This window comes from Anser anser, assembly GCF_964211835.1.
Source record: "Anser anser genome assembly, chromosome: 1".
In the NCBI taxonomy this organism is placed as follows: domain Eukaryota; kingdom Metazoa; phylum Chordata; class Aves; order Anseriformes; family Anatidae; genus Anser; species Anser anser.
In genome coordinates, this window is record NC_139720.1 from 141,052,818 (window position 1) to 141,069,092 (window position 16,275).

A 16,275-nucleotide genomic window follows, 5' to 3' on the forward strand; every position below is an offset into this window, starting at 1 on the left:
AAATAGAGAAAAATACAGTGGTTCTAAATTCAAGCCATCTGAGCTGTGGTGTTAGTGAAAGCAAGTGGAGCCCAGGCACTTCTCAAAAGCGGAAAATGGATTATCCTCAAGATGAAGGAAGACTCGCCCTCCTAGTTGGAGGAAGGGAGAAATGCATGCCATTCAAACACGTGCATCAAGGTACCCATTGTGAAATGATGTGGACTGAGGAAAAAATGTGTTGATAAAACTACCAATTGATACAGAAGTCACCTTTTATCTATTAATGTGTTTTAGTTGACAATAAGGTATTAGTGCTCAAGGAAGAGATTTAAAATGTTTCTGAGGAAGCATTGAGAAAGGAGGGAATGAAACAATACAATGTCTCTGTTTACCATGTGCTTATATCTCTTCTGCATTTTTTTCCTATTTTAATATCAAAGGATATAATGGAAATTCGGTAATTTGTGGTCTCTTCAGAGAGATGATGAAGTCCTCTTAAAGGAAGAAAGATGACAGGACATAAAAGAATGATGCAAATCTGCTGGTAGCAGGACAAGTGTAGTCAGGGAAATACATCCACACTGCTGTCTTTGCACTTAATTCGGCAGCTGCCTGACTGATCACTTTCAGAATTGCATGCTGCTGTTATAAGCACTTCCTATAATAAATTCAGAACACAAATCTGTTTCCACTTCCGAATTGGCATGAAATGGGTTAGGACAGTCCTCAGTATTACGTCCCAATCATAAGTGACTTCCTCTGCCTCTGATTGCAGTCGCAGTTGGAACTGTAGGTCAAAGACAGGCTTGATGCTGTTAGCGATGGCTGCAGTTTTGGGTATGATGTCGATGATGACCCCCTTCGGAAGGGTCTCACTGAAAAATATTAGAAAAAAATTGTCAAGATAAGTCTTCAATCATAAAAGCATAGTCTTAAACCTGTTCAGTGACAAAACAGTTTCTAATCATGCTTAAATTACAGGTAAGAAATACAATTTCTGGTATTTTACCCTTGCATTGCTTTTTTTGCTTATGGGGTTTTTATTTAGTGAAATTGTTCGTATGAATTCTTATAGACCTGTTTAAATTGTAAGTAATTTTATGCTCATGTCAGTAGACTGGTGTTTTTAGAGAATATTTACTGCAGACTTTGTTTGGCTATATGTGGAATTCCTTGGACAATTTCACGATGAAGGCGTTCTCAGAAATATTGATTAAAGTGAGGTTGAGATGATCTTACTCATGTTTTCTTTATCAGTACTGGATATTTTTAAAGCAAATACATCAGTCAGCTTTCATAATTCATATTAGCAAATGGACTGAGTGCAGGTCTTTGCTAATTAGTCAGGCTGGTTTTGCCTTCATATTTAATATTTAAACTTCTGGAGTTCATTGTGTACATCTTGCTTTTTGGGCTTCATTAAAACAAATACGAACATTGAACGTTTTTAATCATGGTAGGGTTATTTTCCTAGAATTTGAAGTAATGCCTTTTAAGTACTTGTTTAAAGCTGCTTTTTTAATAAGAAAGCTGTAGTTCTCCCTGGAATTAATACATGTAAGCAAAAACTTCATTTATAAATTCAATGTTCAATTTCTTTGCACGTATGAAACTTATTTTTCTGATTTTTTTTATTGAAATGGACTCAATGAAACAGTAAGTATATAATACAAAGAAAGGCTGTATGCTTAGCTGTATGTACGTTATTCTGAAAAGTCCTCAGAGGGGAAATGGTGAAGTGTTAGTCCTCACTTTTATTACAGGGCTCTTACACTTGGGAGTTGGCAGCTCAGTTTGCAGTGCTAGAAAGCAGCTGACATGTCCTCTTGTGTCTAATGGGTTTCTTTCAAGAGGTTTTCTGGACTACAACCGAGCCACATTAGGTGGATGTGGTGGTAATGAAAGGTTTGGTTTATCCTTAAATCCCCTCTTCTGCCTTTTCATCCCCAAGCAGCTCTTTCTTTCATCCCCTTCCTCTGAGTTGACTCTCTTATTTTGCACAGATTACGTGGATTTATCCTCAGGTAGCAGTAATGGAAAGGGTGTGAGTTATGACATGTGAGTTCCCTAAGTGGAAAATGTGATGGGTTCCTCCAGCAGGATCTGGCTGGTACGTGCTTGCAAACTAGAAATTCACTCTGACAAATTTGGTGTTGAATTCAGGCAGCTGGCAGGCAGCCAGCCTCTTCTAGGTGCAAATGACTCTGCTAAATGCATCCATGAGCGAAAGCTCCTATGTGACAACTCAAGCCAGTGTGCAGATTCTCACGGGATGCTAAAACCAAGCACTCCGGGAGCTTTAACATGTTCTTTGAGACTAAGCTGGTTTTTGTATGTGTTCAGCTGAAAGTCTCAGCCCTTAGCGTGCCCTGGTTGTGTGCAGACTGCGTACATCAGTACAGCCAGATGTAAGCTCCGCTGGCAAGCATATGTATGAACCATGAAATGCAGCTTGAGAGGCTGCTCCTTTGTCACTTCTTAAGTATTACTCGCATGCAGTTCTGCACGTGCACAAAGTGTACTGACTGACATATGTCATGATGTGCCTCTGGTGCTTTGAACCTTAGAGTAGTTGTAGTCACTTTTACCATCTAGCATGAAAAGTATTCCTGCCACTGTTTCTGAACTCGTGTGTTACATGCTGGAGCTTCAGGCTTTCTGATTTTTCACTGAACAGATTATTTCAGTTACTGTCAGTTTTAAGATGATGCCCGAACTCTGGCATTACATTAGGGTTTTAAATACTGTCTTCTGTCTTCCGGTGGACTGTTTCCTATCTTTCAGGGAAACACAGTGCTGTTCTGTAAACAACGTAAATCATACGGTCTGCTATGTTGTAGCACACTAACATATTTAAGCCAAAAAAATACATTTATTTGTCTATCATGTGTCAACTTTTTAGCCTTTCAATTTGTAGATACTCGGTTTTTGATGGTTATGCTTCAGACAGTTACACAGATACTTTCTAGGAAATTGCTGGAAAATACAGTGACTTTATCTGCGTGGCCAAACCACCATGACAGAAGACATCAGCTTCTAAAACTTTGGGAATTCCCATGCACGCAGATTGGGTTTATCCAGCTGTATCTGTGTTGGCATGGCCGAGAGAGCTCTGTTTGTTTAAAAAAATATTTTAAGCTGAAGTTCATACTTGCTTGCTATGGAAGCACTGCAGTTCTACTAAATTACAGTGCCTCTACTATTGTGACAGTGTTTTCTAACGAGTTTCATTTATTTTCTTGTTAAGTGTCAGTTGAGAGAGGTGGATATTCAAAGGAGCAGCTAAATCTGTAACTTTCAGTTGAGCAGCTTAGCAACGTTGTCCTCATAAAATCTACTTCAAGGAACATTATTAGGCTTTGACTCAAAATACGGGCCTTTTGGTAATCCTTTATCTGACTTCCTTGCAGATGTTCAGCATGGTGTTCCAACCAGTGTTGCTCAACTCAGCATTTCCTTCCCCCTTTTTTTAATACTGCTTTTCTTTTATGTTGCTCATTACAGCCTAGTTCTGAGCCAAAAACAATTTCTAAATGTTTTTTGATTGCTACATATATGTAAACATGAGCATTCTCTTTAATGTAAACGCATTTTTATGATGTGAAAATTTTTATACCATGACAAGGTTGTTGTCCCCCCAAAAATACATAGGCAATACCTGCCTTCTCAGAACTCATCAACATTTGTAAAACTTTCACAAGAGTAAATTGGTGGTGGTAGGTACTGCAAAGCCAATGAACTCGTGACTGGGAAGAAAAAAGTATTAGTGTACTTGTAAGAACAAATTCAAATAGGAGAGCATCTCTCTATCTAATGTATAACTGGTACTTAAGGTCTGTAAATCACTACTACTGTTTTTAAAACAATCTGCTGTATTTACGACGTGGCTTGTGCTCTGTCCTATTCAGGAGCAAAGTTCTTTTTACACGTTTGTAAGATGCTAAATGTAAAGATTTACTTCAAAGGCAAGATGCAAAACTACATTAGTGTGGGAAGAGTATGATGAGAATATCAAGTTGGGGGGAACTGCAACATGGTCTTGCAGCAGAAGCATTGTTGATTTAAAAAATACAGTGAACTTCAGTGAAAAAGTTATTTTGGTCTCCTTTGGGGCTAAAATGGTTCCTTGCAAGTGATATACAATAGAATACCAAATGGATTGACTGCTCGATGTAGTATACAACTGTTTTTCCAGAGACTCTTGTAATTTAACGTGCATCTCAATCTAGTAATCTGACCTCACTTGCTTTCATTTGTGGGGTCTTCATGGCTAACCTCTGTTTCTTTTAACTGAGACATATTCGAAGTGGTTACCCTCTGTTTAGCCCATCTAGGTTATAGATACCCTGTATCTGCCCTTCCTGATACTAGTTTTCAATAGCAGTTGGTACCATTCTTTCCCCGCGTGCTGCTTTTGCATGAGGAGCTTCAAAGCCTTCAGCCCCGTTATGCTCCCCACCTTCAGCTCAGTCACTCGCCTGCCCTGCTGTGCCGCTTGTAACGCGGCAGGCCCGCTGCCTTGGCAGATGTCAGCGGGAGAAAATGGCTCAGGAGAAAGTATCTTGCTGGTGGCATCGCTTCCTTCTTTGTCCTCTTTGTTCCTGTTTTCCTTTACACTCCTGTAGTCTGATTCTGGGGCATAAGGGGTGTGTTGGCGTATGTGTGGATAAGGTAGGGTAGTGAAATAAAAAGAGGTTCAGCATGTTAAGAACACGTACCGGTAAGTACAGTTAGCACCATCCTGGATTGTAGGCAGATCTTGCCAGTAATATGGTCTTCGCAGAGGAGTGTACAGGTCCTTCTGTGCCTTACAGTACTGCTGTTGAATTTTCTTCTGCACATGGGTATGTTTAATGTAATAATGCTGCACGGGTTTGACCAACATGTTTGTGCTGCTAAGCAGCGCATTTCTTGGCAGATAAAAAATATTCTTTAATAACTTGTAATTTAATGAAAAGATACATTTCTGTTGGGGGGAAAAGGTGTTACAGACCTGTAATGGCCTGCATATAGGAATGAAACCCTTTCCTATGAAGCATCATAACTTTTGTGTGACTTTACCTGAATTTTCACTTCCAAGGAAACAATGCAGTAGTTCTGTGTGAAGGCACTGAAATTAAAAGGACAAGATATTTCTGAGACCTTTTTCAAAAGGGTCAGGAGGAAAGGGAATTCATTTGACTGTAATATTCATGTATTTTTGTTTTTTTCCTAGCTCTGTTAGTGAGATGTGACTACTTTTCAAAGGCACGTCTTCTGTCTTCCACTCTAAGTTATCACACAAAGACTCCAAAAACATATCTGTGTAGTCCCTTTGCAAAACCTTTTGTTGTCAGCTGCGTAGATCAAACTGCAGTCTCTTATAGTCAGATGAATTTAGTTAACCCAGCAATGCACCTTGTTTTCATATGGTTTTCTGTGAATTTTGCTCAACACATTGCTAACTTGAAGTAAGTGCTTAGAAGAATGGAAATGGAGAACGCTAACAGGCTTAACTGGCTAACAGATAAGATCTTTGGTAAGTTTCTTGCTGCGTTAATCCCCAAATGCTAATACCTGCTTAAAGTGATTTAGCATTACTGTTGTTTTCTGATGTTTTACAGTTGTGATTTATGCTTGCTTTCTTCTTAGGTTTGGAGGGTAGATTTTAATGTAGTTACTTGATAGACCGTTGAGATGTACTAATGAAATTTCATCTGTTCACTCAATAGCTAGAGATGATTGCCATGGAAAATCCTGCAGACTTGAAGAAGCAGTTGTATGTTGAATTTGAAGGAGAGCAAGGGGTAGATGAAGGAGGTGTTTCCAAAGAATTTTTTCAACTGGTTGTGGAAGAAATCTTCAATCCAGATATTGGTATGTTACCTTTGCTTCTGAGTAATTAGTAAGCTCTTTGCAGTGCCTTTCTACATTTGCTGCTGCTTTTCCCTGAAGTTCCCCAGATTCCTTGGTGACTGAGAGTACTTGACCCATTAAGGCTCAGTGTTTTGCCATCAGTCATCCTCCTATGGAGCAATGATGAAAGGCATAACTGTGTGTAGTTAGAGAAAGCTGCCGTTGTTTGCTTAAATATAAGTCAGTAGTGCAGGGTTCCTTTGCAGGGTTCCTTTGTTTGTTCTCTCACTTTTCTCCTCGCTTTGCTTTGTGATTAGCTTCTAGAATTAGTAAGCAAACCAGAGAGGAAGAACTTCTGCAATAAAACCAGAGTAGGACTATGGTGAGTTTTTGAGTTATTTCCTCCCCTTCCCCCAGCTTAAGAAAATACATACATATATATATATTTAAGAGTTTCAGTTCTTCTAATGGTTTAATTTAAAATGTCTCCAGTTTGACAGTAGTGTCAAACCTGATTGACTAAGATGTATCAAACTATTCCTAGTTCTTCTTAACCAACTACAAGGTTTTTATATTTGTTTTAAGTTACATTTCCATTTTATTATTTTTCCCTCGCTCCCTGCACCAGCCTTTTACACTTCTGTTTTTATTCATGCGACTATATGCACATATATGCTTTTAATATGCAGCTTGTCTGCAGTTGTGAAAGAATTTAAATGGTTACAATATTGTGAATACTCAATCGGACAGAAATCAGACCTACCAGGATCCTATCCTAATCTCATAATTACGTGGAATGTGATGTCATGTTTTAGTTCCTGTAACCTAACTTCCATTAAAGCTCAACAGCTTGTGGCCATTAGTTAATTGTTCATCAAACTTTTTTTTAAGAGCTGTTGTTCGTAGTTTTGTAGCTTAGAAAATTAACTAGGAAACAGGTATTTGTTTTGACCAGATGAAGGAGGAAGTCCCCAGATGTGGTAACAGAATATGGATCTTGGGACTTGCCCTTTACAATACCCAAGCTGGTTCTTGTAACAAGTGACACAGACTCATAAACGAGTCTTACTCACTCCAAAAACTGCTGTTGGAGAGATTTGGCATCTGAGTAAAAGGCTATTTCGAATATGGTAGATTGTGGCACAATAAGATCTCGGTACTTTGTCAAAGTACTGTTTCCAATGTGGAATATGTTTGTTTGTTTTAACCTGAGTTTATCTAAAGAGAATTTGTGTGGGTTTCTTCGTTGTGCTATATATTGAGTAGTCCTGTGTAATAACTGAAGTCTGGTTCAGCTAAGATTTTGCTAGTGTGTGTACGTTCCCACTAGATAAAGATGGATAACAGATTAGGTGTGTGTTCATGGTTTAATTTTTTGAATTCAAAATACAAACAATTACAAGCATTTTTGTATTTATATCTACTTTGCCAACAAAAAATAGCTTTCTTCTATTTTTGGTATAAATCTGTAAAAGCAGAAAACGTAGCTTGCTTTCACATTTTTTTCTTTTGCACATATATTGATACGCACTGGTATATGCAGTGTATAAGCTGTTGTACTGTGACTTCTGCTGACCTGTGAATGCTTCATTTACCAGCGAATGAAATCCTTTAAATAGAATTTAAAATATTGCCTGATAGGTGTGTGTGGAGTCATGTTTATTGTGATAGTTCCTTGCTAGTACATTTCAAATATTTTCATATTAAACTACCTTAAAGTTTTTGTCAAAAAAAAAAAAAACACAAAATCACAAAGTAGTATATTTATGACCAACAATTCTCATGGTAAGAGAAGGAATAGCTTCATCTAATATTCTTAGCAGCATTACAAAATTGTTTTCCCCTTATTGCAGCTTCTCTTTCTTCTGGTGTTAAATTGTAATTTCAATGTACAATAGTTTCAATTTGGGTCAGTGAATAAAATATTGCATTTCATTTTAGTCTTTCCAGATGTGAATATGGGTAAACAGTTAGTCCTTCATTATTATACATCTTCTGGAATTGTTTGTTTTCACTGTTTAACTCTTTCATCATCTTCCAGAAAGTACAAGTCACTGCTTTTATTATGCCAGTAATCCAGAAGCTACCTAAACTTCAGCCAATTCAGAAAATGGAATGCAGGCTTCTGTTTAATGTTTCTCCTTCGTATGCTTGTGTTGCTCATCCATCTCTGATTTCCAGTTTTCTTGCCTCATGTGTTAGTCTGCTATTTGTGTTCCCATTGGTAGCTGACCCCGTCCTAGTACCTTGCTGAGATAAATAATATTCTGTTTTTGGGAATAGCCACCATCTTTGAATGAGTTTGCAGTTCATCCGCTTAGGCTCAATTGAATGAGAATTCAGGCTTCATATCTTGTTTGAAGGTGGCATCTTATTTTCAGTCTAAGGAGGCATTTGGTGACTCTGTGTGTCCTATGCTACGTTTCTTCCATGAGTTAGGATGTATGTGGTAGCTGCACTAACTCAGTTACCAAAATACATCTTTGCGTGTGTGTGTTAGGTATCTAACTTGTTTCAGGTTCATGTGTAATGGTTAATCCCAGCTCATCACCATAGCTTCTAGTTCAGTGAGAGGTCTGCATCTATTCCTGTCCCTTTGCTGGAATTGGCATGCAAAAGCCTTTGAGGAAAGGCTATCCCTCTATAGTAATGAGAGGTTTTCAGGGTGATTTCATCCACATGGCTGTTGATTGTTCTTTTCTAGCCCCGTTGTATTTATCAAAGTTAAAATCTATGTAGACAATGTGCTGCTGCTTCCTCAGTAATGGAAGGGGTTGGAAAAGGTTTATATGTATGACTTCAGCGGGCATTTTAGGAGGTTGTATTGCAGGCCTCATGCATGCTTGTAGTCTTAAAGTGACTACTAACATCTTGAGCAGCCTCAGTTACCCTAAAGGTAAGTAGCTCTCTTTTTTTGCCATTACATTCAGTATAACTTCTAGTACACCTCTAAAATGTATTTATACAAATAGGTTTATAAAAGTATGTTTTACATGTCATTTTTATTGAAATGTAACCATAATTGTTCAAAATCATTTTTTGCAGGTATGTTCACATATGATGAATCTACAAAACTGTTTTGGTTTAATCCGTCCTCTTTTGAAACCGAGGGTCAGTTTACGCTGATCGGCATAGTGCTGGGTCTCGCTATTTACAATAACTGTATACTGGATGTACATTTTCCCATGGTTGTCTACAGGAAGCTGATGGGCAAAAAAGGAACTTTCCGTGATCTGGCAGACTCTCATCCTGTAAGTTCATTATGTTCTTCGAGTTTGTTACTGCGTTTTCTAGGCAATACTTTAATTGAGATTTAACTTAAACACAAGATCACTGTTAGAGGTGGAAGTGAATTAGCCAGTGATTTGTGTGAAGTCTGTATTTGTTAAAACAAATTCATAAGGAATAAAACTTACATATGATTTGGAGGAGGCAATGAACATACAGGACTGGGTATTAGTAAAGCTTTGCTCTGTTTTTTGCATGCTGCCAAAGTTGCTTAATGTCGTCATTAACAGTTGCTTAGTGTCTTCCCAAGGAGATTTCTAAAACGAGGCAATTATCTGTATTTGTAGAAATAAATTTCTACACAATACGTAACAATAGCAGTTGACATGCAAAGACACGATGCTTATTTCATGTTTTCTAAGCAAAGGACAGATGCAGCGGTTCATAAATACTCCTTTAGTCTGCAAGCAGTGATCAATGTCTATTTTACCTCACCTGTTCCCAGCCAACAGCTACGTAAAAGCACCAAGCTGCAAGCACGCGTTACTGAAGCATGCATAGAAGCGTGTCTGTGGGATGTCTTGGCCCTGCACCAGTAGCTTTCTCTTATGCTAATGAGTAGGGCTTGTTATGCTTCATTTCATTTCAAAATGGTGGGACACTTCCCTTTTCAGAAGCAGTTATGCAAAATCTTCAGGTATTCAAAAAAAGAGTAAGGTGATAATTTAAAAAGCTTGTCTTTTGTTCTGATATAATCAGGAATTGAGGCATGTGTAATCAAAAAATAGGTTATCCAGTCTGCTTTGGATGACTATACTTACCAGCATGTCAGCTGTGACCAGTTTCTCTGTCAAATGATGTTGAGAAATACAGTGCTCCCAAATTCCCGTAGTTAGAATTATAAACTCAACATTTTTGACTGGAAAAATGTAGATTTACTTCTGTTGAACAAGGCAGTCAGGGTAGTTGTTTTTTCTTGCTACTCTTCTTTCTCTGTTCTGACACCTATGTTGACCTTTAAAATCATCATTTTTTTTTTAATCCTGGTATTCTAATGCGACTGAAACTTGCTTCAGAAGCCAGAGATGAAGTTCAGAGTAGTCAAACAATGCAATCCTCTCTAATGCTATCGTGTGGAGCATGGGGTGCTCCCCAGCCCTCATGACCCAGAGTTCAAGTCCAGTTGTTTTCAGTGCAAGGTATTTTAAGAGATGCTGTGGAAGTACTAAAAAGATAAAGCTAGTGAGAGGGCAAAGCTTACACGTAAACTTTCAGTAATTAAAATATTGAGGCAAAACTTAATTACTCTACTTCACTATAAAAATATAGTTGAATTCAGTTTCTCTACCACCTTCAGTTTGTATTCTTGAGTCTTACATCTCTGAGCCAAAGAATTGTTCCTAGACCTAGGTTTCTAGGTAGACCCAAGTTTCCAAGAGTTTTAAGCTTTTCCTAAGGAATAGCAAGGAGGAAGGCTGACTGTCCCTTTGAGCAGAGCAAATTGTCAAAAGTCACTACAGTTTCCACTTGGCAAGTTCTGACTTAAGTTGTGCTTATCATACAAAGTGAGACCTTGAGACTTAGTAACCTCTTTCCTTCTCTTTTTGTGCGTAGACACTTCCTTTTTTTAATGATTGTCCCATCCATGTTGCTTCTACATTACTTCCTAGTTTGTTTTTAAATCAAGGTATAGGAGATACCAGCCTTCTGCCCGATTTTTTTCTCATATAAAAATACAGCAATTACAGATTTTTAACACACATGTTGAACTTGCTGGTGTAACAAGTTCTGGATGCCAGAAGTAAATATGGGTTCAAAAGAACTGAAGATGGGAGAGTTGATCACTGGCTTTTAAGTGACAGGTCAGACCACTGTATTTAGGAAGGCTCCTGGGTACTGGTAAGCTCTCCTAAGAGCATTATCATTGTTGCCTTGTTCCTTTTTCTTCCTTAATATCTGCTGTTGATTAATTTTATAGACACTGAGCTTAATATTTTAATTTGTCTGGACTACATGGGAATTAAGTGACTTCTCACGACTCTGAGACAGATAACTTCATGTCTTCTGCTTTTACTCAGTGAAACGTATTGAAACTTATTGATGACAGATGTTTATTTCTTTCTCCATTAGGTTCTTTACCAGAGTCTGAGAGACTTGCTAGAGTATGAAGGAAGTGTGGAAGATGATATGATGATAACTTTTCAAATATCTCATACGGATCTCTTTGGCAATCCAATGATGCACGATTTAAAGGAAAACGGTGATAAAATTCCTATTACAAATGAAAATAGAAAGGTACACTTTATCCTCAAATACATATTCTTAACATAATGTGTAATTTTTAGATGCTCTGTGCAGAATTACCTAGGACTCTATAGAGGTTGGTCTCACTTTTATAATGTAAGTTTTAAAAGTTTTAAACCATGGCAGTTCTTTGGTGTCGTTTTTTTTGGGGGGGGGGGGGCGGGGGGAGGGTTGCTCTTTTTTGTTAGAGAGCATTGGTATGTACATGCATAGCTTCTGGGTGTGATGTTTTGGCCCGTTTGAGGAATATTTGTGACTTGTTCTTCACCACTGCTGAAGAGAAGCTGAGCCCAGATTATCGGGGCAGAATCATAGAATTAAATGTATTTTTGGAGTTTTATGTTGTTAGGAGATACTTTGAGTGGAGTATGTCTTGAAGTACTAAGAATTTCTTGGGGGCTGTTTCCTTACAGGAATTTGTCAATCTGTATGCTGACTATATACTCAATAAATCAGTAGAAAAGCAGTTCAAGGCCTTTCGGAGAGGATTCCACATGGTGACCAATGAATCTCCTTTGAAATATTTATTTAGACCAGAGGAAATTGAATTACTAATTTGTGGAAGTAGGGTAAGAATCCTGAATGTACACCAGAAAAAGTGGAGCTTTTTTGATCCTAATATAATTAGTGGTCGTTTTTTAAAATGTCATCTTCTTACAGAATTTAGATTTTCAAGCACTAGAAGAAACTACAGAGTATGATGGTGGCTATACAAGAGACTCTCTTATTATTAGGTAATCTTTTATAATTTCTGAAGGAGTACAAGCACTTTACATGCCTGTTTCTTCATAGTGAATTTAATACTGTCAGATTTAGTATTTTTGTAGTGTCGGAAACAAGACTTATCTATAACTTCACTTTACTCAAGTACTGTCATTAGAGCTGATAGCATAAGCAACATTTTTAGCTTCCAGTGAACTTTTATGAAGCTTAGGTGGTATTTTCCTTGGGATTTTTGTATTTCTCTTAAACCATATAAATAGGACTATAATAAATAGTTTCAGGGCCAGGTTAGATGGAGCTTTGAGCCTCTTGGTCTAGTTGAAGGTGTCCATGCCTATGGCAGAAGGACTGGAACTAGATGATCCTTCGGGGTCCCTTCCAACCCAAACCATTTTGTCATTCCAGAAATAAATTAGCACTGCTCGTGGTTTTGTTGGGAGGGGGGAGGATTGCAAACACTGAATTGTTTGAGTAGGTACAATGTGTGTTGAACTTCATTTCTAATTAGAAATTAAGTAAACTCAACATTAAAAACAGTTTTCCTCTTAAAAATGTTTTTCCCCTTACTGTCCCCTTTGACTGGAGAACTCTGTGTAGGCAAGAGTCAGAGAAACATACCTTTAGTCTTCTGGATTTTTGCCTTAAAACTATAGTTCATGTTAGGGTTGAAAAACTGTGACAGCAGTTGCGTTTGTTTACTGTGGTGTTTGAGAAAAAAGATAGTTCAGTTGAACAGTAGAGTGGAACCAATGTAACATCATAGGGCACAGGAATAATAAAATAAAGAATGTTTGCAGATCATTTGTCAGCAGAATTAAGATTTAAAATAGTTAACCTGCAATATTTTGGTAATATTTCTGATTTCTATTTTAGTGTCTCGGTGACTGGTAAATATGTTGATGCTTTCTTATGAATGCAACTTGTAAATTGATAAGATCAATGAGAGTACTAAAACTTCGAAGTCCAATTACTTTTGAAAGTCTCATTTATACCAAAACAGTTGTCAGTTTACTTATTTTTGTTTTCTTTCTTACTAGGGAATTCTGGGAGATAGTCCATTCATTTACAGATGAACAGAAAAGACTATTCTTGCAGTTTACAACAGGCACAGACAGAGCCCCTGTGGGAGGACTTGGGAAGTTAAAGATGATCATAGCCAAAAATGGCCCAGATACAGAGAGGTAAAATTCTACATTTCACTTGCTTGTTTATAAATGGAAGCAAATTCTCTGCTTTAATTTATTAAGCTTTCACATTTAATTAAGCTAATCTTTGAGCAGAGTAGGTTCTCTTTGAATCCATTGTTATGTATTTAGAATACGGTGATGTATTTCTTAGCATGTAGTACATGTTCCTCAATCTGAATTCTTCTTTTTTGTGTTTTTCCACAGGTTACCTACATCTCACACATGCTTTAATGTACTTTTGCTTCCGGAGTACTCAAGCAAAGAAAAGCTTAAAGAAAGATTATTGAAGGCCATCACATATGCCAAAGGATTTGGCATGCTGTAATAAATATAACAAAAGGGATTAAATAAATGATGGTGGTGATGTCCCTGTCCAAAAAGGCCATAAGATAGTGAGCTACAGTAGTCACCTGTGTTTGTGCCTCCCTTCTTTACTGGGGACATTGGGCTGGAACAGCAGATTTCAGCTGCTTATATGAACAAAATCTTTATTTTTTCTTTTAGCGTGAAAGTGTTACATATTCTTTCACTTGTATGTACAGAGAGGTTTTCCTGAATATTTATTTTAAGGGTTAAATCACTTTTGCTTGTGTTTATTACTGCTTGAAGTTGAGCCTTTTTGAGTATTTACAAGAAAAACTGTACTCTCCCAAGGAAAATATTGCCATCATTTGTAGACCATGTAACCTTCAAGTATGTGCTATATTTTTGTCCCTGTATCTAATCAAATCAAGAACTGTACTTTTTGAAGAGTTTGCTTTTGAAACTTGAAGTCTTGGAAAACAGTGTGATGCAATTACTGCTGTTCTAGCCCCCAAAGAGTTTCTGTGCAAAACCTTAAGAATCAATAAAGATGGAAGGGAGAACTTGGAATGTTAAATTGCAGCCTTGAGAACTTTACTTTAGTCACAGCACAACAATTAAAATTCATTTCACTATATGTTGTCTTCACATGTCTTGTAATAAATTGTGGTTTTAATTAGAAAAACATTTCTTAGCATATGAAAGGGTAGAAATTTTAGTTACTTTTTTTAAAAAAGTTTACTGGGGAAAGTGCATTTTCAACTGAACAGCTTTAGAGTAGGGAGTGAAGTGTTTGAGGAAAAAAGATAGGAAGTTTTTGCTATATTATAAACAAAGCATGTGGAAGTGCACTTAAAATGAAGTTTTATTCTTAATTGCCTATTATGTTGACATTTTAAATAGACAATCCAAAGTCTTCCCTACATGTTATGTCATCACCATTTATTTAATGAATCGTTGTTCCTACTTATCAAGGCACATGATCAGTGTTGCAACATAATCTAAAGGGATGGCTACTGTATTTTAATCTAATCTAACAATAAGCAAAATTGAAAAATATTAAACAAGGCCTACTTCATGTTGTACACTTCCAACCATTAAATAAACTGTTAGAAAGTAAAATACTACAGTTATGCTCATCTACTACATAAAGTATTCAGTAGGTTTTTAATTTAACTTTACAAATCATATCAGAAATAAATCCTTTACCTTTTGTAGTCTGTGTTTAACGTTAATTTCTCCTGTTGCAATATATGATAAAGGGATTATGCATTTTTAAGTGAAGACATAACTGGCATATCTCTTTTGTAATACAAGCTACAGCTGATGTGCAGAGCTGAGCTTGTGCCTTGACAATTGCTATAACTGACTACTACAGATCAAATCAGTGACTGTGTGGAATTGGCATTAAAAGGCGTAGTTTTGAAATCATTGGAGAAAGAAAAGATGTCTTTCAGGATTATTTTAATAAATTCTTTCTAGTAATAGAAACAGACAACTGTTATGTAACTATGATGCTGAATAAAACAGTGACCTTTTTTCACCATGGTTCAGTGAAAAAGAAAACAAGTGATTTCCTTACTTTGATAAACTGCATATTAAATTATTTGTTTAGAAAATGTTGTAGTATAGCATAATTTGAGGGTTACAGATGCGTAAAAACTCTCCAGAAGTGAACTGTAGTGCCGTGGGGTCCAGCGATGGTCTGCTCTTGAATCCAGGCTGACACAAGAAGGCTGCCTTGATGTGAGGACTGAATGATGTGAGGACTGAAACTTGCTGGGGAGAGAAGGGCACTTTCTGTCTTCTGGTCTTTGATCTCTAGGTGGCACTTGAGGTATGCCTTCAGCGTTTTCACCTCATAGCATGTCAGATTTAAGAGGAAAATGCAAGGTAATCTAACAATGGTTCTTGCTGACTCATTTGGGTTTGGGGCATCTTTTACTGTAGATAGTGAGAATGGTTTCTGCTGAGCTGTTTTGTTGCAGGTATGAACTATGTGATGATACTACCGTCTAGTATGTACTACCATCAGTAGTCTAATACTGTTCAAACGATATTCCTGTAATACTTTCTATTCTGATGTAGCTATGGATCGTTGTTATATCTAACTGATAGGCATGTAAGTCACATTTTTTTATATAGATCCAAAAGCTGGGCAGTCCATGTGATTGGATAGGCATACAAAGTTCTCACAGAAGTGCTATCATCTTAAATATGTTTTTTCTATCTTCCTTTAGCATTAAGATTAAAATAATACATAATTGTATTAGCCTTTTTTAAAACTGTAGGCTTTTTTTTTGAGGAATCATTTTCAGGTAAGATATAAGGACTTTTACGATTGACAAATTTTCCACTTAAAATTTCTACTTAATTTACCCCAAAATGCCACAGTATTGAAACCTTTCCTCTTTAGCAGTGTTACAAATGTGCTAAACCTCCAGCAGGAGCAGCTGATAGTTTCAAATAAACAACTCTTGAAATGTTGTAGCTGCAAGCTGCTTTTCTGCCCTACAGGATTTCCAGTTTTTGTTGCTTGAAAGGCTTGTCAAGGCATGGAAGATGCCATTTCAGTTTTCTTCTTCTGGGCTCTGGGAACAACCTGAATGTCTTTCATCTTCACTCAGCCTTTCAGTGGGGTTTAGCAAATTTTAGGTTTACAGAATTCACCATGGATCTAGTTGTGCTTACCAATCACTTGAGTACCTCTCAA

The 16,275-nt window shown here is 37.1% G+C and overlaps 1 protein-coding gene across 8 annotated transcripts in view; it reads left to right on the forward strand.

Annotated features, from left to right (window-relative positions):
• UBE3A (ubiquitin protein ligase E3A) overlaps positions 1–15,110 on the forward strand; it is a 50,193-nt gene extending 35,083 nt beyond the window's left edge. For all 8 annotated transcript variants that reach the window (XM_083832296.1, XM_083832297.1, XM_083832295.1 and 5 more), the window contains 7 exons: positions 5,694–5,838; positions 8,863–9,068; positions 11,176–11,340; positions 11,763–11,918; positions 12,010–12,083; positions 13,110–13,253; positions 13,464–15,110. In XM_083832296.1, coding sequence (XP_083688422.1) covers positions 5,694–5,838; positions 8,863–9,068; positions 11,176–11,340; positions 11,763–11,918; positions 12,010–12,083; positions 13,110–13,253; positions 13,464–13,584 — 1,011 coding nt within the window. In that variant the 3' untranslated portion in view covers positions 13,585–15,110. The remainder of the gene's footprint in view (positions 1–5,693; positions 5,839–8,862; positions 9,069–11,175; positions 11,341–11,762; positions 11,919–12,009; positions 12,084–13,109; positions 13,254–13,463) is intronic.
• The last annotated feature ends 1,165 nt before the right edge of the window (positions 15,111–16,275 follow it).